Source organism: Phodopus roborovskii, unplaced genomic scaffold (genome assembly GCF_943737965.1).
Source record: "Phodopus roborovskii unplaced genomic scaffold, PHOROB, whole genome shotgun sequence".
Classification (NCBI taxonomy): Eukaryota; Metazoa; Chordata; class Mammalia; order Rodentia; family Cricetidae; genus Phodopus; species Phodopus roborovskii.
This window is the reverse complement of record NW_026126645.1, coordinates 3,391,173-3,416,117: the sequence shown is the minus strand read 5'-3', so window position 1 is coordinate 3,416,117 and position 24,945 is coordinate 3,391,173. Positions and strand designations below refer to the sequence as shown.

The following is a 24,945-nucleotide window of genomic DNA, read 5'->3' as shown; positions in this document are numbered from 1 at the left end:
AAATTCTGTGTTAGTCTATTGTACATACTGAGTTCTAGTCCAGTCAGGAATACATAGGTGAGACCTTGCCTCAAAAAGAAAAGGAAGGGGCCAGGAAGGGGAGACATTGTTTGTGGGGAGAAGCCCACGCCTCCTCCAGTTAAACATCACCCTTGATTTGTTCCATTCAGTGTAGTTTGGAGACCAAGTTTCCCTCCATACTTCTCTTAGAATCTCTTCGGCAAGATGGCTTAGCGGGTAGAGGTGTGTACCATCAAGCCTGACAACCTGAGTTTAATCCCCAGCACTCGCTTGATAGGAGAGAATTCCCACAAGTTGTCTCTCACCTACATACATGTGCCATGGGTCTTGTTCATAACACACACAGGAAAAAGAAAGCCTGCCAGGACACAGAGAACTGGGGCTCTGATTCAAGCCTGGCAAGCAGTGAGAGTACCTCACAAACAGTGGCATTTTCCAGTAGGTATGAAGGACTTTCTTGACCACTGCCAGCTGTGGTGACACCCAGTCCATGCTACACAAGGGAGACAGTACATCAGGCCACTGCATCATTCTGCGGCCAGCAGGCTGCTTCCTGTTTCCATGGACCCTGCAGGTGTGTGGATTGAACTGCTCTTGGAGGACCTCCTGTGGCTTCAGCATGGCTGGGAGGAGCAGGGGACCTTCTCAAATATGTCTATTTTCTCCAGGCTTGGGTTCAACAGCCTGTGGAAGGGACTTGTGACTAGTGAGCATCCATCCCAGGGAGCAATTTGGATCAAGGGCAGATCTCCGGTCCCTACATGCTATAATCTAATCCCCAGTGGGCAAACGGCATCTGAGCACCTACTATGTGCTGGGTCCTCTGATGACGTGTGTACCCACTGTGTGCCTTTGCAGAGAACCTGCTCCTTCCACAATGTAATCTTGAAGAAAAAGATGATGGCATGCCCATTCCAGATGCAGTGCCCTCTCATGATGCCAAGCAGGCTTTGAAGGTCATGAGTTCCAGGCACTTCGTGGAAATTATTTATACCTGATGCCTCTGTGCTACAGTGTCTTGCTCCAGAAAATGGCATTAGTGCTTTCCTTAAAGAGTCAGTATGGCGATTAAAGGGCTAGGTGCAGCCAGGTGCATTGGATTGGTGCTTTAGAGGTGAGCCCAAGCTCTTGCCATTTCCTTTTCTAGTGCCTGGGAAGAGTACATGGATGGCAGAAGGCACTATGGTGCCTCACCTGCTGGCTTCATCTTTACTTCTGACATAGGCCTAAGTTATGTGAAGCTGAGTCACAGTCCTGAGATGTCTGCATTTTAGAGACTCAACATATTCTGCTCTCAGACACACGTACACTTCTTTTCATGGTTGTAGCCCCTGTGATTATGGGTATGGGCCACTACCCCCAACTTCTTCTGTTGTTCTAAAGGGAAACACCGTCTTTTTCAAGTTAGAATTTAGTGACAAGTTACTAGATGAATGATTAATAGGCAGATCATCTTTGAACAGGAAAGTTCCAGCATGATGGTGTATTCCTTTAATCTCAGTACCTGGGAGGAATAAGCAAGTAGATCTCTGAGTTCCGGAGCAACCTAGTCTACATAGCAAGTTCCAGGCTAGTAATCACAGATGATTGGGAAGCTGAGGCAGGAAGATTCTGAGTTCAAAGCCAGACTGTAACTTGTCCTGTAGCTCAGAGTCAAAGTTCTCTTCTAGCATAAGGCCCTGGGTTCAGTACTTGAACACACACACACACACACACACACAATTAAAAAGAACTATTTTTAAGCTATTTCCACAGTATGGAGGCATGTCCTTGGGAGGAAAGAATTCATCTTGTTGGGTTTGTCACTACCTCTGTGTTTCACTATGGAAGGGTCAACCCTTAGTCTCTTTTGCATTCATTCAAATGAGTTGTAGTAGTTTCCGGTAGCTGTAGGCAGGACCACTCTCCTGGCAGAGGATCCTGGACTGCACAAAAGGGAGAAAGCAAGCCCTGCATCATCCATCCTTCTCTGCCTCCCGACTGTGAGCTCAGTGTGACTGGCTGCTTCAAGCTCCTGCTGTTTGACCTCCCCACCATGATGGGCTGCACCTTGAACTGTGAGCTAAAATAAATCCTTTCTCCCTACATGGCTACTGCCATCTTGTCAAAGCAACAGGAAAAGACACTAAAATGTGACTAGATTTTTTTTCTTTTTCTTTTTTGTAGTATTGTGAAGAGTTATCTTCCTTTTGAAAGAACTGAATACATCCAAAGCACTTTAGATGGTGCTTGGCTTATAAGTACGAGTTAATAAATGTTGACTGGCATTATTAATAGTATGAGTTACTGAGCAGCCACAAGTGAGGTTCTATCATACTTCTGAGGACAGCAGTGTCACTGTTATGGAGCACTGTTGGCCACAAGGTCCAGTGTCTATCAGTATTATAAAAAGGATTTACTGTGAGCCATACTGGGCCAGGCACTGGTAATGTTGAGTGGTTCCCTAGTCAAGGGCCCTGCACTTCAGTTCGAGGAAATGGAACCATTTTGGAGGGGAACATTTCTAGAAAAGCCAAGGGGGTAGTCTGTCTTTCTGCTTTGGAGTCAGATAAGCACAGACCCAGGTCAGAAGCATGGTGACTTTGAGCAACTGTACATAGAGCTCCAAACTTAGCTCTGTTTCTCATGCTAGAGCATGAGAAGCTGTTCCTGTGATTGTCCATCTGGGGAAGGGAACAGGTAGGTGTGGACTAAATGGACATCTTATTCTGGGGAGAAGAGAAACAAAGGACAGAGAATTGAGGTTGCGGCCTGCTGAGCCCTGAACCAAAGGAGGAATCAAAAATGAGAGTGAATTCATGAACTCAATGGACCAGGAGCTTGATGCCTCCTTTATTTTTTTCCTTCCTCCTGACCTTGTGATCCCATGAGGGGGACACTTGGGCCTATCGCCCTCGCTGCTTGACCACAGGAGCCTGCTTGGCTTCAGCAGGTCACTGTTGCGTCTAAGAGCAAAGGAATTTTGAGAGCCTCGGAGTTCTGCATTTTCTCAAGTGACCCCATTCTATAGTCAGAGGTGCTGTGGCCTTCACGTTGCCAGGGAAACAAGATTGGCAATAATAAGGACCAGGTCTTAAGTTTACAGCCATACAGAACTGGGCCCTTGGGTAGGCAATGGCTGATGAGAAGCCCAGCAAGATGGCTGGGGATTGCAGGAACTAGAGTGCTTGTGTGGATCACTCTTGGTTCCAGTTTAAGGGGCACACTCAGGGGACACACTCAGAAACACAAGTCCAGGAGCCCATAGATCACTGAAGCTACACATCCAAACTGCAGGTAGAGAAAACAGACCTGGAGAGAGGGGCAAAGGATCCGCAGCCTCAGGGGCAGCTAGCTTTCTTCCATATGGAGCAGATAGCCCTGACTTTAAATCAGTTGGGATCTGAGCATCCTCAGCAGCCCAGACATTCAAGGTCCAGATGAACTCAGTGACTTTGGAGAGCACCCAGCAGGACCACCCTCCCTCCTGTGGGAAAGCCTGGTTGTCTGTTGGATACCTCTAATACTGGCCATCAAAAAGGTCTGCTGTATCCATTTGAAGAAGGATACAATACTGAGCCTGTTCAGTGGTACACACCTGTTATCACAGAACTCCAGAGTTCTAGGCCAGCCTGGGCTACATGAGAGCCTGTCTCAAGAAAAGAGCTGAGAACAGGCCCTGCTGCTTAGGAACAGTTCTACCAGAGAGTTAAAACTAGAGATTTCTGTAATTTGTGGTCTTGACACTCACCCTGAAAGTAGTTTTGATCATTCCTGAGGGCACTGTGACATTTTTGCATTTGTTCCTAACGTTAAAAAAACAAAAACAAAAACCGGGATCCGGTGAGATGGTTCAGCAGGTAAAGGCACTTGCTGTTAAGTCTGGGACCTGAGTTCAATCCCAGCTAGACCCACAAGCTAGGAAAGAACTTACTTCTGCAAGCAGTCCTCTGGTTTGCACTCTTACACAGTGGAATGCATGCAAGAGCATGAGCACTAATAAATATAACTCCAGCCGGGTGTTGGTGGCACACGCCTTTAATCCCAGTGCTCAGGAGGCAGAGGCAGGCAGATCTCTGTGAGTTTGAGGCCAGCCTGGTCTATAGAGCGAGTTCCAGGACAGGCCCCAAAGAAACAGAAAAAAACCCTGTCTCCAAAACCCTAAATAAATAAATAAATAAAACTTAAAAAAATCAGGTCGCAAGCACATGTTTGTTGACGCCTCCTAGCCAACAGAGAATCTGAGGTAAAAAATTGGCCTTTGTCGCCTAGGATTCTAGCTCAGTTGGTGCCATGCTGTAGGCCTTGAGTTTGATCCTATAAATTACAGTATGGCAGTACGCATCTGTAATTCCAACAGATGCGTAAAGGCAGGGGATCAGGAGTTCTAGGTCATCCTTGACTACACAGAATTTGAGGACAACCTGAGCTTTACAAGACACTTGTACTGACTAGTTTTAGATCAACGTTATACAACCTATAGTCACCTGAGAGGAGGGACCCTCAACTGAGAAAATGCTTCCATAGAATTTGGTTGTAGGCAAGCCTGCAGAGCATTTTCTTAGTGATTGATGGGGGAGAGCCCAGGCCATTGTGGGTGGGAACACCTTAGGCTGCTGGTCCTGGGTTCTATTAAGAAAGCAGGCTGAGCAAGCTATGGGGAACAAGCCAGTAACAGCACCCCTCCATGGCATCTGCATCAACTCCTGCCTCCAGATTCTGGCCCTGTTTGAGTTCCGTCTTGACTTCCTTCAGTGATTTGGAAGTGTAAGTCAAATAAACTCCTCCCCAAGTTGCTTTTGGTCATGGTGTTTCATCACAGCAATATTAACCCTGACTAGGACAACCTTTTCTCAAATTGTAAAAAGGGTGTGGGTGTGTGCACGCACAGATATTGTTTGTGTCAGGAGTTCCAGCCTGAGCAACAGACTTGAGACTCCACTTTGGGAGTAAAAACACCAGAACCCCTGGTTTGTCTCATGTTAATTTATTTTCCACACTGTGGTGGCCGTGTGCCCATGGGACAAAACTGGCATCCATTTTACCACCAGCCCGAGGGCTTAGAGGTGGGTTCGGGGGCACTCCATCCAGAGCGGATTGCTTCCCAGAACTTGGGTAGACGACCTAAGGAAAAGAGCCCGTTACCAAACAGAGGGATCTCTGGTAGCTTTACGCCTGGCCTCTGAGGCATCTCGGCAGAGAAGCTCTGATTCTGAGGCTGGTGCTGGCAGCTCAAGCCAGTGGAGCCTCCCATGTACTGCAGAGTGTTGGTGTCCCGAATGGAAGGGACCAAACAGTTATTGGTTGAAGGGTGATTGGTAGTGGTGGCTATGTTAGTGCTGGGAGAGGAGTAGCTGCGGGGTGGGACATGGTCCATTGGGTCCATGTAGAGTGAGTTGGCAGCTCGTTCCAGGTAGGTGGCTGCCAGCTGAGGCAAGCTCAGCGCTTTGGGATAACTGTTGCCGAAAACGTTGGTGGATCTGTCCAGGTAGTTGATGCCTTTGATGAGCTGGTCCAGGAAGGTAGGGCTAGACGGGCTTGATGGACGGTCTGTGCAGAGCAGGCATTGGGGGTTGCTACGGTGATAAGTGGGCTTTCTGGCCACCTTGGAATCTCTCATCAGGGGACTTGACTCTACACACCTGGAGCTGTAGGGCCGGCCCATGCAGATTTTCCCCACAGGAAGTTTGGGGGAAGCAGGGTTGAAGGGCTGCTCGGAGGGGCCACTGGAGGTGCTTAATTCAGAGCCACTTGGTAAATGGGTACCTGGGCCCTTGACATTGTTCATATTGGAGTACTGGGTCCAGCCTGGAGTTCGGGGAGGAAAGGAAGTGTTGTTGGAATTGTTCGAGCGGCTGTAAGTGTTGGATCGACTAACCTGGCGTCCAGACATCTTGGCTGGGTCAAGTTTCTAAGGTGTGACAGTGTTTGGTTGGTTACCTGGACCTGCCAAAGAGACAGTTGGATCAGCTCTGGCTCCCTGCCACCTTCCTCTGACCTTTCTCTTTATGGGCTTTGTGGGCTCTGCTTCCCCTTCCCCCGCCCCCCCTCCTTCCAGACTCAGGACTTCTCTAGATAGCACAAGAGAAGGGAAAGGCAGCACCATCTGACTGTTCAGGACCTGATGATGGCCGCAGAAGGAGGTATAGAGAGAGCTGCCTCCCTAGGGAACGTGGAACAGACTGTTGTTTGAGCCCACGTTTCTCAAATTCCAAAACAGGGTCCCCAGTGAACCACAAAAGCCAAATGACAGTATCTAATATGTTGAATGAAACAGCCCTTAGATGACACCCAAAAGCTAGCCCACAGTGCTAACCAGTACCTCATTGCCCTTCAGCCCAGACCCTGTGCTCTAGGCTCGACCTCTGCTCTCTGCCCTTTGCCACCCCCTGTCTTACATGCTGCAACATAAGTGGGGAAGTAATGTTCTATTTCCAATTGACAGATGCTCTTACTCCCAACACAAAGGAAACAGAGTTCAAGGGCAGCTTAGCCACATAGTGAGTTCAAAGCCATCCTGGCTACATGAATCTCAAAAAAGTCCTGCCAGGTTGTTTGATTCTAATCTCCTCTGACAGTATGGGATTTCTTCATTTGTCCTACTTGAACAGAGAGCCTCGGAGTTCCCACTGTTTCTGGTCCTGAAGTGGGCATTTTATGGGGGCTAAAACCTGGCTAGGTTAAAGACATGCCCACTCCATTGAGCCCTGTCCCATCCCTGGGTAATGACATCCCTGTAGGTTCCTTTTGCCCTGTCCTATCCCTTCGGTGTCCAATACTGGCCAGCCATCCATCCCTGCAGGAGTCTCCCCCACTCCCGCCAGCTCTGCCTGACTCCTGATATTTGCTCAGTGCCAACAGAACAGTATTTGAGCCCGCTCCATCCAGAAAACAGCTGCAAATCTCTTTCCCTGCCCCCGGCCCCTCAGCTGCCCTTGTCTTTTGGTCTAAAATGGGTGGAATGTCCAAGCCCTGGCCTCTCTTCCCTGCCCAACCCCACCTCATCCCCTATTCTAGAAAAACAAGAGGGACTGAGGCCTGCCCCAGCTCAAGTCCCTTCCCCTTCCCCGTCTGTGGGACCCCATCTGCCTGCCGTAGGGCTGGTTCCTCTCTTACCCTGGCTCTTTCGAGGTAGATGACATAGACCTCCCTGGCTCTCCACTGGGGACACCCGCAATCTGCCGCTTCAGACTGCTGGCCATGTCATAGAATCATAGAATCCTAAGGCAGGGAAGGGCCTCCAGTGGTCATTCCAGCCAGGCCCCAGCCTCAGGGAAGGAACTACTATGAACCTGCCAGGGCAGATGGGCCCTATTTTTGAACCCAGACTAAGGTGGCTGTTTTCCAGGATTTGTTTTCCTTGTGTTGAATTGAAAGATGTGTGCTAGCTCTGACACAACCCAGGCTGGCTGCATCCAGTATCAGTTTCTCCTCGTGTTGGGCAGGCATGTATTGATCCAGCCCCCCCAAGGGCTGTCCCTTCAGGGAGCCATTCTAGGGAACTGAGAGTAGTCAGCAGTTCTTTGTAGAGAACCTGCTGTGTGTCAGACTTCAGATGGAGTGTGAAGTCTCTTCAAGGACATTTCTCAGAGTTCCTTTCCAAACCCCACATCCCAACTGAGACTGGGTCCCCGGAGTGAGTGATGGCCCACATCTTCCTAAGACCTCATGCTGTTTCTCAGGAAGAGCTTTTCTCTCCATCCCATTTTTACCTCTTGATTAAAAATACAGTTTGCTTCTAAATGATCAGTTAAGCTTCTGACTGAGGTGTGATGGTGTGTGTCCATTATCTGAGCTTGCCAAAGAGAGTCAGGGCAGCCCTGGCTCCCTGCACTTCCCGCTGACATTTTTCTTTATGGGCTTTCTCTGCTTCCCTCTCCCCTCTCCTTCCAGGCTCAGGACTCTCCCAGAAAGCACAAGAGAAGGGAGAGAGAAGGCAGCGCCATCAGAGTATCCAAGACCCGATAGAACATGTTTTTTGCTTGTTAAGTCTTGGGATTAGCAGGGCAGTGGTAGCACTCACCTTTAATCCCAGCAGGCGAATCTCTGTGAGTTCCAGGCCAGTCTGGCTACACAGAAACCCTGTCTCAAAACACTAAAAATCAACCAACCAACCAAACAAACAAGCAAAGGCTTGGGATTCTGTGGCCTCAGTGCCACAGAAAACAAGAAGGTGGAGGAAGACTGAAGTACACCTCAGTGGTACAGGGCTCACTGAGCATGTACAAGACTTGAGCTCAACTGCCAATACTGGAAAATCAATCTCTCTCCCATATAATACATACATGTGTGTATGTGTGTGTGTAGTGCATGCTTCTACACACACACACATATATATAATATGCATGTATATATTATATATACTGTGTGTATATAACATACATTATATATACTCTATATACTATGTGTATATATGTAGTATGTATATTATGTATACTCTATGTGTATGGTGTGTATATTATTTACACATTTTATGTGTGTATATGGTATATATATAATATATACTCTATATAGAGTGTGCAATATATAATGTGTGCTCTATATGTGTGTAAATAATATGTATATGTTATGAGTGTATATAGTATATATATATATACATATATATAGATATACTATGTTCTATGTGCACATATGGATGGTATGATATATAATATATATACTCTCAATGCACACACATGTTTTTTTCCAGACTCTCAAGCTTACTGAAACTTTTAAGATAGACTTGTCATATCCTCTTTTTTTTTTTTTTTTTTTTTTTTCATTTTATTTTGTGTGTGCTTGCATGTGGGTATGTACATGCCTTGGTAGAGATCAGAGGACAGCTTACAGGAATCACTTCTCTCCTCTTTTATGTGTGTGGCTTTTCAAGACAGAGTTTCTCTGTGCAGCCCTGACTGTCCTGGAACTCACTCCGTAGACTAGGCTGGCCTCGAACTTAGAGATCTGCCTGCTCTGCCTCCCGAGTGCTGGGATCAAAGGCGTGCCTCCCCACTGCCTGGCTCAGTTCTCTCATTTCTCCTTGTGATTTCCAGGGATTAAACTTGAGTCATGTGGCTTGGCAAACAAACACCTTTATTCATTGAACTGTCTTTCTGCCCCCCACATGTTCTCTATTCAAATCCTCTAATTAAACATTTCTTCCACATTTAGCACTTAAGTCACGCACATATACATTGCTATGCTGAGTCAGTCGCAGACAACAGCAGTTTTTAATCCTTGATGACTTCAGTGTCATCACTGAAGAGGACAAGGATACTTTCTATCCTCTCACAAGCTCCTTCCAGGATGTTTAACATGAACATAGAACCTTTATCATTCAATAGATAGCTCTATTGTGGACCATTATCCTTAGAGCAAAGCAGCCATTACCATCTTCATCCAAGAGACCCTCAAGATCAGGCTTGTTGATGTTCCCTCATAGAAGGATGGGGCTAGGGAGGTAACTGGACCCTCACCCAAGACTCCAGCCACCCATTCCTGTGCTCCTCCCAGATAGGGGTATGTGGACTTGGGAGGGGCTAAAGTACACAGAAAGTAGAAGGTTAACTAAGGAAGGGGGTGCCGTAGAGATAGCTCTGGCAGGTCAACACCAATGCTGGGGTGAGCTTTATCAGGGATGTGACTTTTGGGGAATCACCTACGGTTCTGTAAGTCACCCCTCTCCCATTCTTCTATAAAAGCCTAATAAATCGGGTGGTGGTGATGCACAACTTTAATACCAGCACTCAGGAGACAGAAGCAGGCAGATCTCTGAGTTCAAGGCCAGCCTGGTCTTCAGAGTGATTTCCAGGACAACCCGTGCTACACAAGAAACCCTGTTTCAAACAAGCAAAGACCAATAAACTCATTGTTTACCAGTCTAACATTGGATGGAGCTGTTTCTTTTTGTTTGTCTTGGTACCCTATCTATGGTGAGTACGGTTCAAGTCTTCCCAGGAGAAGTTAATCCAAAGTCAAATTTCTCTAGCTGGCCCTGGACAGTTCACCCCAAGCAGCTTGCAGCTAGTTATCATGTCCTTTCCTGTTGTCTCCTTCAGTCTGGAAATATCTCTCTCCTCTCTCTCTGAGCATGTGTGCATTTGAGTATATGTCCTGTGTATGTGTGTGTGTGTTTGTATATTCCTCTCTACCTGTGTGCATGTGTGTGTGTATAATTTCCTCTGTGTGTGTGTGTGTTCCTACATGCATGTGTGGAGTGCATGTGCTGGGTAGAAGTCTGGTATCTTCTGTCACTCCCCACCTTACATTTTGAAGGAAGATCACCCAGGGAGCTCATCCATTTGGTAAGGTTGGTGGCCAGAAAATTCCAGAAAGTTCCCCAGTGCCGGGATATAGGCACACATTGCCAAGCCCAGCATTTTACATGGATGCTGGGGACCCAGAGCTCAGGTCCTCTTGCAAGCTCTTTACTGACAGAGGCATCTCTCCAGACCCTCTCACTTTCCCTTCATCTTTGATAGACTGGAGCAGACTAGTTACTGACAGAATGTCCTCCAATTTGGGTCCAGCCCACGTTTCCTAATGACCAGATATCATATTGCAAATCACTGTAGCCCTGTGTCCCGGGACCTCCTCAGTGTGCCGTTGCTGAGAATGAATACCCTTGTGCCTCTGGGTGGGAGTCAGCTAAGCAAGGGGCAGAGATGAGGGACCCAGAGACACCTCTCCCCAGATGAAGAACAGTGCGGGAAACTCAGTGAACAAGGGAAGCGGTGTCTACCACTCTCTTTTGAGGCCTGAGCCAGGGCTGGGTGCAGCACTGGGCTGGGGGCCGGGAGGGCAGGCAGGCAGGCAGCCAGCTGAGGGCTGGGCCTCTAGGCTGTTTGTCCTGATGGTATCCAGGCATGGAGATCACTGGCCATTTCTGGCCTGGGCACAGGAGAGCTGGAAATAGCTGTAGGATTATTTCGGGAGGAATGTGCTGTTTCTCCATCTCCCCAGAAAACCAGGCCATGTCCTAGGAAGATCAGCAAAGTCTCTTCTGGTGCCCCCACTCTATGGGACCTTCAGGACAGCTGGTGGCCCACAGAGAACTTCAGTCAGAGGGGGGCTGAAGGACTACAAACCTTGCTGATGGATGGGGGGGGGCTCTGCGATCCCAGCCCAGGTTGGGCACGGTAGGGTTCAATTGACTCCCTGCCTGGGAACACAGGATAGGCAACATATAAGAACACTGTTTGCCCTATCCCTGGCCCATTCTCCAAAAAGCTGACACTTATAGAACCTACTGTATGCAATAGAACCTGATGTCATTTTTGCCAGGCTCTGCATGTCCACTCTCTCATTTAATCTTCACAGTCCTCCTATGAGATAGGTATGTGTTTGCCATATGAGGTCATAGGCAGCTCAGAGAGGGAAAGAGACTTGATAGAGCATGCCCAGAAGGCCAGAATTAGGACCTTACTTCTGGGTTCAGAGAAGAGATTAATGGTTAAGTAGGAAGTAGGAAGATGTGTGGGTCACTCTCTCATTCATGCTGGGGGGTGGGGCATGTGCTCTGGAAAGTGGCCCTGTGAGTCAGTCACCTTTGGGAGGGGAGTGTGGCCGGGAGCTGTTCCACACTGAGCCCTTACCTGATTCACCTCCAGCCTTGGCTTCTTAGCTCCATGGCCAAATCAGCTACAAACTGTGGCCTTTCCATCACCCTTCTCGTCTGACTTCTCTTCCCGCCCTCCCCACCTTTTTCTTTTCTAAAACCAAGAGGTCCCCCTTCTCCACACCCTACTCCTAGGCACAAGTATTCTGGGATATCTCACTCCTCTGAGCTCCCTCAGGATTTGGGGAGCAGCCCTTCTGAGACTGAAGACCCTGCCCCATTAGCACATAGTCCACATATTAGACCCCTCACCAGCCACTCCTGCCCCATTAGTGCATAGTCTAGGCATTAACCTCCCATAAGCCATGCAGTTTCTCTTGCTGCCCTGGAGATCTGAGATGAGGGGAGGGATGTTGTCCCTTGCGTCCCTTTACTTCACGACTCTTGGAAACATTATGTGCAAACAAGTTCAGTTCACCAGTCACATGTGTGTGACAGCAGACAGGGACAGCTAGAGGCACGAGAACTTCAGTGCTCCCACACGCCTGAAGGGCATCTGTGCCTAGCCTGTGATGACTATTGGCAATGTGCCACCCCTGAACCCCTGCCTGGCGTTAAGCCAGCTGCCTGCAGCGTTATAAATCTCTCCTGGGCCAGGAATTCTGCTCTCCCCAACCCCTACACTGCCTGCAGCCTTCTACCCACCAGGGCGCATGACTCATGCCCCTACATCTCCCAATACCCTCAGGGAAAAGGCCCCTTGTTTGTACCTACTGCCAAAACCAGCGCTTCCCCAAGCCCACGTATGGCAGGTACAGGCCAGGACAGATTCCAGTTCAGGAGGTCCTGGACCAGGATGGGTGGGGCTTGGCAAGGACCCCAGGCAGCAACAGCTCCCTCCTGCCAAGCTGCCTCAGGGCTTTGGAGGCAGAGCCACCAATCTGGGAGGTGTCTGGGAAATTCCCTCTTGGGGGAAGATGGTCACAAATAGGTTTGTGTGCCATGTTGCTGAGAGTGGCTGATGGGTGCCCAGAGGAAGCAGAGCTGCAAGGAGCCAGCTAGTGCTGAGCTTTGGGGCTGGTAGATGAGTGTCTACAGCTCTCAGTCTCCTGTTCTGTAAAATGGGCAGGAGGGTGTCTAGTGAGCATGGCACAAATTGCTGTAATAGCAAAAGTTTACAAAACCTCCAGGCTCAGATCCGAAGCCTCCACCAACGCACCAGCTGCTGTGGGCCTGGAGCTGGCTGGAGCCAGTTGCTCAGCATTCTGGAATTTGGTGGGCTGTTTTCTTTTGTTTGCCTCTCTCTCTCTTTCTCTCTCTCTCTCCCTCTCTCTCTCTCTCTCTCTCTCTCTCTCTCTCTCTCTCTCTCAGGTCTCAAAATGCAGTCCCTGCTTACTGAATACTAGAATAACAGATATGCAGCACCAGGTGGGGCATGGTCAGCTGCTTTTAAGCATGAGTAGTATAAAACCAGGCACAACCTTCACCCCGGAACTAGCATGTGTGACAAATTAAGACTTTCCTTTGAGACTTTGCTGCCAGCACAGAACTGGGGAGGTGGACCCTGACCAAATGATCACCCTTTTGAACTTGTGTTTCCTCAGCTAGGAAAACCACAACAGTAATGCTATAACAGATCCACATGTACACACACACACACACACACACACACACACACACACACACAATCCTAACATGTCCTGTGTCCTGTGCTAAGTCTCATGCATCAGCTCATTTGGAATGTTTCTCATTCCAGCCTTATAATGGAGAATGGAGTGTGTCCAATCTGCAGCCCACAGGCTTCATGCACCCCAGGGTGGCTGTGAATGCGAGCCAACATATCAGAAACTTACTTAAAACATTACCAGATTTGCATTCTCTCTCTCTCTCTCTCTGTCTGTCTGTCTCCCTACCCCATTCCATTTCTTTCACCTTGATTGTGTAGCTCTCAAAGTTTGTAGATGGCCATGCAGTATCAAAATGTCAAAAGGCTGGACACACTTGAATGTTAACATCGAAGATTTTTGGAAAAACTTAAAGGCAGGGATGCAGTACCTGGTCTAGAGGAACCTGACTCCGCTCTGCCCCCGACCTCTGTTCTCTACAACATAATCCTACTAGCTGTTCATGGCAACCATCAGTAACTCTAGTCTATCAGATCTGATGTCCTCTTCTGGCCTCTGTGGACATTGCGAGCACATAGTGTACAAACATGTATACAAGCAGTGATGGTGCACGCCTTTAACCCCAGCACCCGGAAGGCAGAGGCAGGCAGATCTTTGTGAATTCAAGGCCAGCCTGGTCTACAGAGGGAGTTACAGGAAAGGCTCCAAAGCTACAGAGAAACCCTGTCTTGAAAAACCAACAAAATTTAAAAAAAAAATGCATGCAAAAATAAAAAAGGCATGCAAGCAAAATACCCACACACATAAAATAAAAACTCAAAAGATTTACATTTTTATTTTGGTTCTTTGAGACATGGTATCACAGTATTAAGAATTTGAAATTACATTTTTTATTATTTCATGTGTGTGTGCATGTGTGCATGAGCATGTGTATATGTGTATGTGTATATATGTGTATACATGTATATATATGTGTGCATGTGTATATGTGTGTTCATGTGTGAGTGCATGTGTATGGGTGTGAATGTGTATATATGTTTGCAGGTGTATGTGTGTGCATATGTATATTGTGTGAATGTGTATGTATATGTGTGCATGTGTATTTGTGTGTGCATGTGTATGTGTGTGTGTGCACATGCATGTATGTGTGCATGTGTATGTATGTGGGAATATGCATTCTAAAGTGCAGATGTGAAGGTCATAGGATCATCTAAGTCAGTTTCTCTTTGTACCATGTAGGTTCAAGGGATTGACCTCAAGTCATCAGGCTTACAGGGAAAGTGCCTTTACTCTTTAAGCCATCTCCCTGGCCCTATTTATTACTTAACAGGGTCTTATGTGGTGATATATTGTTTATGATCTAATAAAGCAACTGGAGATCAAAATGCAAAGCTAACCACAGCCATAGAGGCCAGGCAATGGTGGCACACACCTTTAATCCCAGCACTCAGGAGACAGAGGCAGACAGATCTCTGTTAGTTCAAGGCCACACAAAGGTGATCTCAGCACCTGGGACACATGCCTTTAATCCCAGAACTAGGAAGGAGGAGATATTCTGCCTCATTATTTGTCTCTGGGTATTTATTATTCATGCTACAGTCTCATATGTCCCAAGCCAGCCTTGAAGTCATTACACAACCAAGGGTGACCTTGAACTTCTGATTCTCCTACCTCCAAAGTGCTGGGATTAGAGGTGTGCACCACCATGCCCAGTTTTATGAAGAGAGGGTGGAAGGAAAGAAGAAGGAAAGAGAGGGAGGAAAGAAGGAAGGAAGCTATGAAGAAAAGAAGGAAGGAAGGAAGGAAGGAAGGAAGGAAGGAAGGAAGGAAGGATTTTGAGTTTGGGATTCCAGCTTTTACTTTCTGTTATGCTCTTGAGCCATCGTGTGACCTTAAGAAAGGCACATTCTGTGAGCCTCACAGGCATCTCTAGCGACCTTTCCAGTACTAATGCTTTGTTGGCTAGTTTCTCTGCCAGTTTCTGTTGCTGTAACAGAATACCATAGACTATCTACCTATCTATCTATCTATTAATTATTTTGAACCAATTTTATTTTATGCCAATTTTTATTTAGTGCCAATCTCAGTTCCCTTTTCCTCTCCTCTCCTGATCCCCCCACTTCCCCCACCTCCACCCCCATCTGCTCCTCAGAGAGGGTAAGGCATCCCATGAGGAGTCAATGAAGTCTATTTTATCAGGCAGGATCAAGGCTGAGCAAGGTATCCCTCCATAGGAAAAGGAAAAGCCAGTTCATGCACTAGGGATAGATCCTGGTCCCACTGCCAGTGGCCCCACAAAACTGCATCCACTGTCACCTGCATTCAGGGGAGGGCCTAGTTTGGACCTATTCAGATTCCCCAGTTGTCAGTCCCAAGTCAGTGAGCTCCCACTAGCTGGGGTCAGCTGTTTCTGCGGGTTACCGCATCATTGCCTTGACACAGACTGGACAGTTCATAACCAACAGAGGTTTGTCTCTTATAGCTGTGGAGGCTAGAGAGGCCAAGGTTGAAATACCAGTGCAGGTGAGGCTTCTGGCTTCATTATGATACAGTGGGAGCCCCCCTGCGGTCACAGGTTCGAGGACAAACACTTGCAGAGTCTCATGACCTCAGCCAATCCTAATGACCTCCCAAAGGCATGACCTCCAAATACCAACATATGAATTTAGGGATTAAAGGTCCAACACATGGTTTTCGGGAATGGAACCTTCAACATAGATAGGTTTTGCTTTCTTCAAGCCACACCCACAATGAGTTGCATATTAGGCATTTATTTCCATATCTCATCTTTCTTCTGAGAGCTACTGAGACCCTGGGAGGCCAGGGCCTGGCTCCTTACCCCTGTATTTCCAGTGTCCAACAGACATTAGCACACCGGAAAGACAGAATGAATGTTCTAGGAAAGCCATTTCCTAGAACACTGATGTTGTTAATGGGCTTGGAGGTTCCCATCAGGAAATCCTGGGGTCTTAACTTGCTGGTTTTGAAGTACCACTTCTTGAATCAGAGGCCTTGCTCAAGCTGGCTGCATTATCTCACTTCTATCTCCATCTAGGAGATAGAGAACATAGCTAAACACAGGGAACCTGCCTTAGGCTTGGCCCGGGCCCAAATTTCAAAGCCCCCTAACCGGGCCCAGTTTAACAAAATCCAGTACCCTCTTTACCCCAGTAGGTCTCACTCAGCCATTCAATAACCACCATGGCCTGCTTGGTCATGGGAGGCTGCTAGATCAGTACACCTGGATTGGTTCCCATTTCTGCTTCTCAAACCCTAGGTGGGTGGGAGCTTCCTGGCAGGTGGGGGTTTCCCCTCAGCTCCTTGCCTCTCTGAGCCTCAGCCTGTACTGTACTCAAGGTTGATGTGGGGCTTCAGACAACGAAGGTCTCATTTTAATTCCCTTCCTGTTCTTTATTCAAGGACTCAAGGAGTTCAGCTTCTAGATACAGAAGCTGGCTACAGCCCTGGCCAGCTCCACTGCTTCCTGGCTGGTATCATCTGGTCTTCGGTTATCTTCTCCTCCTCCTGGTTTTTTGAGACAGGATTTCTCTGTAGCTTTGGATCCTGTCCTGGCACTCGCTCTGTAGACCAGGCTGACCCCAAACTCACAGAGATCTACCTACCTCTGTCTCCTAAGTGCTGGTATTAAAGGTGTGCACCAACACCACCCTGCTAGTTGGTTATCTTCTTATACATGTTTCTCCCACTCCTGCCCTTGATATACAGAATTCAGCACTGATTTGCATGTATTCAAATGGTCTCTTTGTATTTTGACATTTACTGGACATTCTGTAATTTGTTTTTCTATTCTGTGAAATGCTTTTGCAAAGTTGCTATAACCATACAGTCGAGTGATTTGAACTGTTTGGTGTTGCATTCTCCAAGTTTACCCTAGCACAGCCTTCTGTTGACATACGCTCTGTGTTATATTCTGTGGATATATGCTCAAGCTGCTTTCAATTACATTTTGCTCTTATTGTCATCATTTGCTTTTTGAGACAAGGTCTCATATAGCTCAGGCTGTCCGCCAATCCCTCATGTAGCCAAGGATGACCTTGAACTACTGATCTTCCTGCCTCCATCTCCCAAATGCTGACATTACAGTACCACTGTACCTAATTCTATTTAACCTCCACAGGAAAACAGGGAGACCTGTCATCTCCCCCAGATACATCCAGAGAGTGACTAACACCTTACAGAAAGCCAGCTGAAGGGGCTGGAGAGATAGCTCAGTGGTTAAGAGCACAGGCTGCTCTTCCAGATGTCCTGTTCCGTTTCCAGCAATCACGTGCTGGCTCACAACCATCTATAATAGGATCTGATGCCCTCTTCTGGCCTGAAGGTGAAGGTATACACAAATAAGGAGCTGGAGCAATGGCTCAAGGGTTAAGAGCACTGGCTGTTCTTCCAAAGAACCAAGGTTCAATTCCCAATACCCACACTGTAGCTCAACTCCTGTTTCAGGGGATCTGAAACCCTTACACACACACATACATTCAGGCAAAACACCAATGCACATAAAATACAAATAAACAACTTTATTTAAAATGCATATAAGTAAATAATTTTGTTGTTGTTTGCACACTGTTTTTTTTGTTTTGTTTTGTTTTGTTTTGTTTTTGTTTTGTTTTTTCAGACAGGGTTTCTCTGTGTAGCTTTGGAGCCTTTCCTGAAAATCACTCTGTAGATCAGACTGGCCTCGAACCCATTTCTGCCTCTCAAGTGCTGGGATGAAAGGCATGCACCACCACCACTCAGCATAAGTAAATAAGATTAAAAAAAGAAAAGAAAAAGAAAAAAGAAAAAAGAAACCCAGTTGAAAATTCTTGGAGACTACTGTGGTTCTTGACCACCCCCTGCTGGTCACATGTATATTATACCAGAATTGGATAATTCCAGGTGCCTGTCCCAAAGGAGGTGTTCCACTCTGGCTGCAATGTTTACCCAAAATCCACCTTAGGGACATCTAAGTATGGGGTTCCTGTGGGAAATGGCTTAGTATTTAATCCAAAGAGCAGACTAAAAAGCAATGAGAAATGCACTTACTGTTGCCCCAAAGTAGCCCATAACTCTAATCCAGCAGACATGATTGTGAGCTATGTGGTTGTAGACAAAGATTCTGCCTCAAAACCAACCAACTAAAAAACAATATATCACTCTCCAGGGATGTGATCCATGTGAAGGGCAGATGGGCATCAACATGTGGCCTTATCCCAGGGGCTGCCACACATCTGTTTACCGAATAAACACCAACACACACCATATGCAAGGCTCCATGCAATGGCCGTGACCTGGGCCTGGTTCCCTGGTTAGTACCATGATCTGTCTTTCTGGAAACTTACCTTCAGTCCATCTGCCCTTATACATGTTGTTGTTGTTTGTTTGCTTGCTTGTTTGTTTTATTAAGAAAATGTAATAAATGCAGTGAAGGAATTTGTCTAAATTCAGGAGATCTACAACTTAGTGGTCTTAACTTTTGCTTCTAATTTCCAAAGAATTATTTGGCTTTATTCTGTTGCCTACTATTTGCCCTTTTACGTGTTTTAACTTAATTTGTTAAATGTATATGGGTGCTTTGCCTGAGTGTGTGTCTGTGCACCACATACAGAGTAAAGCCAGGAGAAAGCGTTGGAGCACCTGAAGCTGCAGTTATTGTCCATGAGCTGCCGTGTGGATGTTCTTAACCAGTGAGACATTGTTCCAGGCCCAGCCCACCTGCCCTTAGCTGCTTTGACCTGAACCTTTGAATCTAGTCTCCCTTATGATGGTCCTCCTGATATAGCTGTTTTCCAACCACCAGCCATGGTCCATCATGATCTTTTTAATGGTGTGTGTGTGTGTGTGTGTGTGTGTGTGTGTGCGCGCGCGCGCGCGCGCGTGTTTAATGAGGACTCATGTAGGGCAGGCTGGCTTCAAACTGAATATGTGGCCAAGAATAATCTCAATTTCCTGATTCTAGGTCTGGAGAGATGGCTCAGTGTTTAAGAGCACTGGCTGTTCTTCCAGAGAACCCAGGTTTGTGTCTCAGCACCCACATGGCACTCACAACAGTTTGTAATTCCAGTTCCAGGGCATCCGATCACCTCTTTCAGCCTTCATGGGAAGCAGACACACGTGTGACCCACATATGCAGGCAAAACATTCAAGAATATAAAATAAAACAAAACTAAAGAACGATTTTTCTGGGGCCGGGAGAAATGGCTCAGCAGTTGAGTGAGTGCTTATTATTCTAGCAGGAAGTGGACATTTGGATTCTAGCATCCAAGTAAGGCAGCTTACAATTGCCTGTAACTCTAGCCCTCTCTGGCCTCCAAGAGTATCATCTACACATGACACATGCCCAACACAGACACATACATTTAAAAAAATTTTTTTTCAAGACAGGGTTTCTCTGTGCAGCTTTGGAGCCTATTCTGGAACTAACTTTTGTAAACCAGGCTGGACTCAAACTCACAGAGATCTGCTGTCTGTGCCTCCCAAGTGCTGGGGTTAAAGGCATACACCACCACTGCTCAGCCTTTTAAAAATCTTTTAAAGTAAAATTGCTTTCCTGATCCTCTTGCCTCCATCTTCCAAATGATGGGGTCGCAGGTGTGAGCCACCATGTCTGACAATGGCATTGCTTCAACTGTAGAGATTTTCTCTTGCTGGCCCAGAGGCCAGGAATAGGAAAGCAAAGTAGCATGATGTTGTCCCTGACCTAGCTTTTCATTCCACTGCTGTGAGAAAACAACTCTGACCAAGTTGGGTGTTAGATTCCTTTAATCCCAGCACTCATCCGGAAGACTCTCCCAGATGGATCTGTGAGTTCCAGCCCAGCCAGGGCTACCTAGTGAGACCCTGTAGTGAGATAGTCCTTTTCTTAAAAAACAAAATAGCAGCAACAACAACAACAAACACTCTGGACAAAAGCAGCTGAGGTTAACAGTCCATCACTGATGCAAACCAAGGCAGGAACGAAGCAGAAGCCACAGAGATAACGCTTCTTGCTCAGTTATGTTTGTATAGCTCTCTGTTTTGGAATATTTTATGTGTATGAGTGTTTTGCCTGAATGTATGTAAGTGTACCATGTGTATGCAGTGTCCTCAGAGGACAGAAGGCAGTGCCAGATTCTCTGGAACTGGAGTTATAGATGGTTGTGAGCTGCTATGTGGGTGTGGGGAACCAAATCTGGCTCCTCTGCAGGAGCAGCAAGAACTTTTAATAGTTGAGCTGTCTCTCTAGCTGATTGCTAGGCCTTTAGCTAGATTTCTTTCTTTTTCTTTCTTTCTTTCTTTCTTTCTTTCTTTCTTCCTTCCTTCCTTTCTTTCTTCCTTCCTTCCTTTCTTTCTTCCTTCCTTCCTTCCTTCCCTCCTCCTCCTTCTCTTCTTCTTTTGACACAGTTTCTCTGGCTGTCCTGGAACTCACTCTGTAGATCAGGCTGGCCTCAAACTCACAGAGATCTGCCTGCCTCTGCCTCCTGAGTGCTGGAATTAAAGGTGTGTGCTACCACTGCCTGACTAGCTAGCTTTCCTACAAAGCCCAGGGCCAGCTTTCCAGGAAATAATATCACTCTCAGTAGGCTGGGTCCTCATATATCAATGAACAATAACAACAGTCCTCTTTTGAGATGCCCATAGTCCAAGACCATTTAGGAAATTCCTATCTCAGGTGATACTAGGCTGAGTCACAGCTAACTAGGACAGTCCCTAATACTGGACTTTTCTGAGTACTCTGAGGGACTGTTTTTGGTCTCTCTCCTTGACACAGACAGCTATCTTTTTATTCTGTGTGTCTCTGTGTCCCAGTATACCAGATGAGCCCCAACTCTAAGGAGCTTACCCAATCCCATTTCCAAATAAGAATACATCTCAAGGCTCTGGGGTTCTCATGCTTGGGTGTTAAATAACCGGGAACATGGATAGAACTTTGGATTTTTACACATTAGTGTGTGTGTGAGGGGGAGTATTCATTGCACATGTTTGGAGGTCAGAGGCCAACTCCCAGGAGTCAGTTCTCTCCTTCGTCATGTGGACTTCAGGGTTAACTCAGGTTTGAAGTTTGGTGACTTGGTGATAAGCTCCTTGACCTGCTAAGTCATTTTCCCAGCCCAGAAGGTAGAGCTCTGAAGCTGTGAGGTCAGCCAGGGGAGTCTTTGGATCACTGAGGGTGTGTCTAAGGAGAAGACTGTAGGACCTCCCCCATCCCTTCCTTCCCTTGTTTCGTCTTAGCTGTGAGTTAGTGCTTCTGCCTCACAGCAAATTCCAGCCATGATCCCTGATGTCTCTCGTCACACCTTCCAGACACAGTGATCAGCAGACCGTGAATTGATGGCACTAAACCTTTGATCCATGACATACCTTTCCTCCTCCTTCCCTTCCTCGCCTTTTTAAAAATTTTTATTATTATTTTTTGAGACAGAGTCTTAGGTGGCCCAGGCTGGCCTCAAATTCACCATGTAGCTGAGAAGGACCTTTGCACTACCGATCTGCCTTCCGCTGCTTTCCAAACATGGGGTCACACACCGTTATAGACACATGGTGCTGGGACCAGTGCCCCATGAATGCCGAGCAAGCACCTGAGCCATAGCCCCAGTCCTGATCACCTCAGTTGGTCTATGTCACTACCCAACAAGCCCCAGGGTTTCTAGCTTGGGACAAGAGTTAGGACTTCAGCAAGGAATTCTGGGGCACACAACTTGACCCCACAGCATGTGCTTTACTGGGGAGGACACCCCTGGGGCTAGCAGGGCGTGAGACAGACAGACAGTATCAGAGAGTGTGGGGAGCAGAGGAAGCCCTGAGTGTGTGAAGCCCTGAATGAGTACGTGTTGTTGACATGAACCAGCCACATCAAGGACCCTAGCCTCAGACCCATGGGAAAATGACAAAGCGTTCCCTTTTGGTCTGAGCGTGGATATTGGTAGTTTGTGTGGGAAATGCCTACCATAGCTTTCCCCCCTCTCCCCCCCAGGCCTAACTGCCTCCCCAGAGACTGTTCCTGTGGAGGGACTGCCCCCTACAGAGACTGCAAAGCCTGTCCTCTTGTTACAGCTGTATACCATAAACCCTGCCTCCTTGTTCATCTGTGTATGATAACTCCACCTACTTGTCCAACTGTACACCTCTGTGTTCAAATCCATATAATAAACAAAATGAGCTTCCAGAATGCTGAGGTGTCCCCATCTGAGAGCTCAGGCATCCATCCACGGCTGTTTTCCTGTGTGGTCTGTCTGTCTTTTCTTCATTTTCTCGTTGCCCCTAGTCAGGTCAAATCCCTGAGGCCACACAAGGATACTGCAATGAAGCAAGCTTTGATATCAGAAGAAAGACATTAATTTCAGCATTTGTTATTATTATTATTATTTTGTTAGCATCTCTTGCATCCTGCATTGACTACGAACTCACTAGCTGAGGGAAACCTGAACTCTGATCCTCTTGCCTCTACCTTCCAAGTTCTCGGATTACAGGTATGCACTACCATGCCTGACTTTCCCTCTCAAAATATTTATTTATCTATCCATCCATCCATCCATCCATCTGTGTGTGTCTGTGTGTCTGTGTGTGTGTGTGTGTGTGTGTGTGTGTGTGTGTGTGTGTGTGTAGATGTATGTGCCATGGCATATGTGTGGAGATCAGAGGGCAACTTTGTGGGGTTGATTCTTTCCATCCACCTTTATGTGGTGTGCTGACTAGTTGTTTTTGTTGTTGTTGTTGTTTTGTTTTGTTTTGTTTCTTATCAACTTGACACAAGCTAGAGTCATTTGTAAAGAGAAACAGACAATTGAAAATATGTGTCTGTAAGACTGGCCTGTGGGTAGGTAAATCTGTGGGATATTGTCTTATGTAGTGATTGATGTGGGAGGACCCAGCTCTTGGGGGGCAGTATCACCTCTGATGCCGTGGTCCTGGAAGATATAAGAAAGCAGGTTAAGCCAGCCATAAAGAGTACTCCTCCTCCGTGGTGATATATTATTTATGATTTAATAAAACTTGTCTCAGGGTTCAGAATGCAAAGCCAGCAAAGGCATAGAACTATGCAGTGGTGATAGATAACTTTAATCCCAGCAGCCATACTAGTCAATCACGGGAGCCAGGCAGTGGTGGCACACAACTTTAACCCCAGGACTCAGGAGACAGAGGTAGATGGATCTCTGTTAGTTCAAGGCCACACTGAGTTACCTGAGTAACTCCAGTCCTAAGAGAAACAGCTCACACATCGGTGATCTCAGCACTTGGAATCACATGCCTTTAATTCCAGTACTTGGGAGTCCAGAGGCCATCGGATCTCTGTGAGTCCAAGACCATCCTGGGCTCCATAAGAGTGAATCAGAGCTCACACCTTTAATCCCAGGGTTTGAGGTATAAAAAGAAGTGAGATTTAGTTTTCAGACCGGGAAGGCCTAGGACTGTAGTCTGAGGTTTGATGAACAGAGTTAGTTCCCAGCCACAATGAGGAGAGCATAACAGTCTGAGTGAATTTGATGAGCAGTGAAGTCGGGAGCAGTCTAAGGCTCACCCCTTTGGTCTGAGCTGAGGTAGAGGTAAGAGCTAGTGGTTGGCTGCTTTGCTTTTCTGATCTTCAGCTTGAAACTTGAACCTCTGTATCAGTCTCTGGGTTTTTATTTTTTATGTTACACTCCTCCTCCAAGGCTTTTGCATCAACTCCTGCCTCCTGGCTCCTGCCTCGAGTTACTGCCATGACTTCCTTAGATGATGGAGTAGACATGGTAAGATGAAATAAACCCTTCCCTTCCTAGTTGTCCTATGGTCATGGTGTTTTATCACAAGAGAATCCTCAGACATGTGGGTTCCAGGGGTCAACTCAAGTTGCCAGGCTTGGAACCTCTACCTGCTAAACCGTCTCGCTGGCCTTCTGTCTCGTTTTCTGTTATTCTGGGTCTGTGCTTCATTTGACCAAACCTGCATTAAGCCAAGGCCTTGGAGGGAACAAATGCTAATACTGAGGGGTTTCTAGAAAGCCTTAGTCAAAGAAGGCACAAGTTGGGAAAACAGACAAGGGGCAGCAAAGCCTCATCCTAGTCCTGAAGGGGCAAAGGGAGGTCAAAACTTGTGGAGCTAAGAGATGATGATCTAGAAAGAAGAAGGTTCTAGAGCAGTGTCTCTCAACCTTCCTAATGCTGGCACCCTTTAATACAGCTCCTCATGTGGTGGTAACTCCCAACCACAAAATTATATTGTTGCTACTTCATAACTGTAATTTTGCTGCTGGTATGTATTGTAATGTAAATATCTGATATGCAGCCCCAAAGGGGTCTCCGCCCACACATTAAGAGACTGTTGTGGCCAGGTGGTGATGGTGCATGCCTTTAATCCCAGCACTTAGGAGGCAGAGGCAGGTGGATCTCTGAGTTTGAGACCAGCTTGGTCTACAGAGCGAGAGTTCCAGGATAGGCTCCAAAGCTATACAGAGAAATCTTGTCTCGAAAAAAAACAAACCAAACAGAAAGAGCCACTGCTGCAGATGGGGTCAGGGCCTCTGGGAGAGGGGCTGGGAGAGCCCTGGGAGTTGAGAAACACCCCACATCTTCCTTTCTTCCCAGCAGTACCCGGGTGACCAGGAGCACCCTGGCCTCTGTCACGAGCCTGACAAACATCTGTGGAGCATGAATTTGCTGAAAGTGAACCTCTACCTCCACCCTACCCCTGTCAGGCCTCCAGAAGGCATGGCATCAGCTATGGAAAAAGGCTCTGCCCATTGCCCAACAATCCCTTCCAGTTCCCACTGAGGCAAGGCCTTCCTTGGGACAAGGGCCACCTGTGCAACTCCCAGTTCTAGAAGTC

At 47.1% G+C, this 24,945-nt stretch overlaps 1 protein-coding gene across 1 annotated transcript; it reads right to left on the bottom strand.

Moving 5' to 3' along the window:
- Positions 1–5,041: 5,041 nt before the first annotated feature.
- Positions 5,042–7,197, bottom strand: LOC127213299 (uncharacterized). The gene is made up of 2 exons (XM_051173628.1): positions 7,117–7,197; positions 5,042–5,946 (listed from the first exon to the last, which is right to left on the bottom strand). The coding sequence occupies exon 2, from the start codon at positions 5,891–5,893 to the stop codon at positions 5,042–5,044; it is 852 nt and encodes a 283-aa protein (XP_051029585.1). The 5' UTR covers positions 5,894–5,946; positions 7,117–7,197.
- Positions 7,198–24,945: the final 17,748 nt, after the last annotated feature.

What these genes read in the sequence shown, in the direction of transcription:
- LOC127213299 (XM_051173628.1), bottom strand. Translation starts at nt 5,893, where the DNA reads ATGTCTGGACGCCAGGTTAGTCGATCCAACACTTACAGCCGCTCGAAC.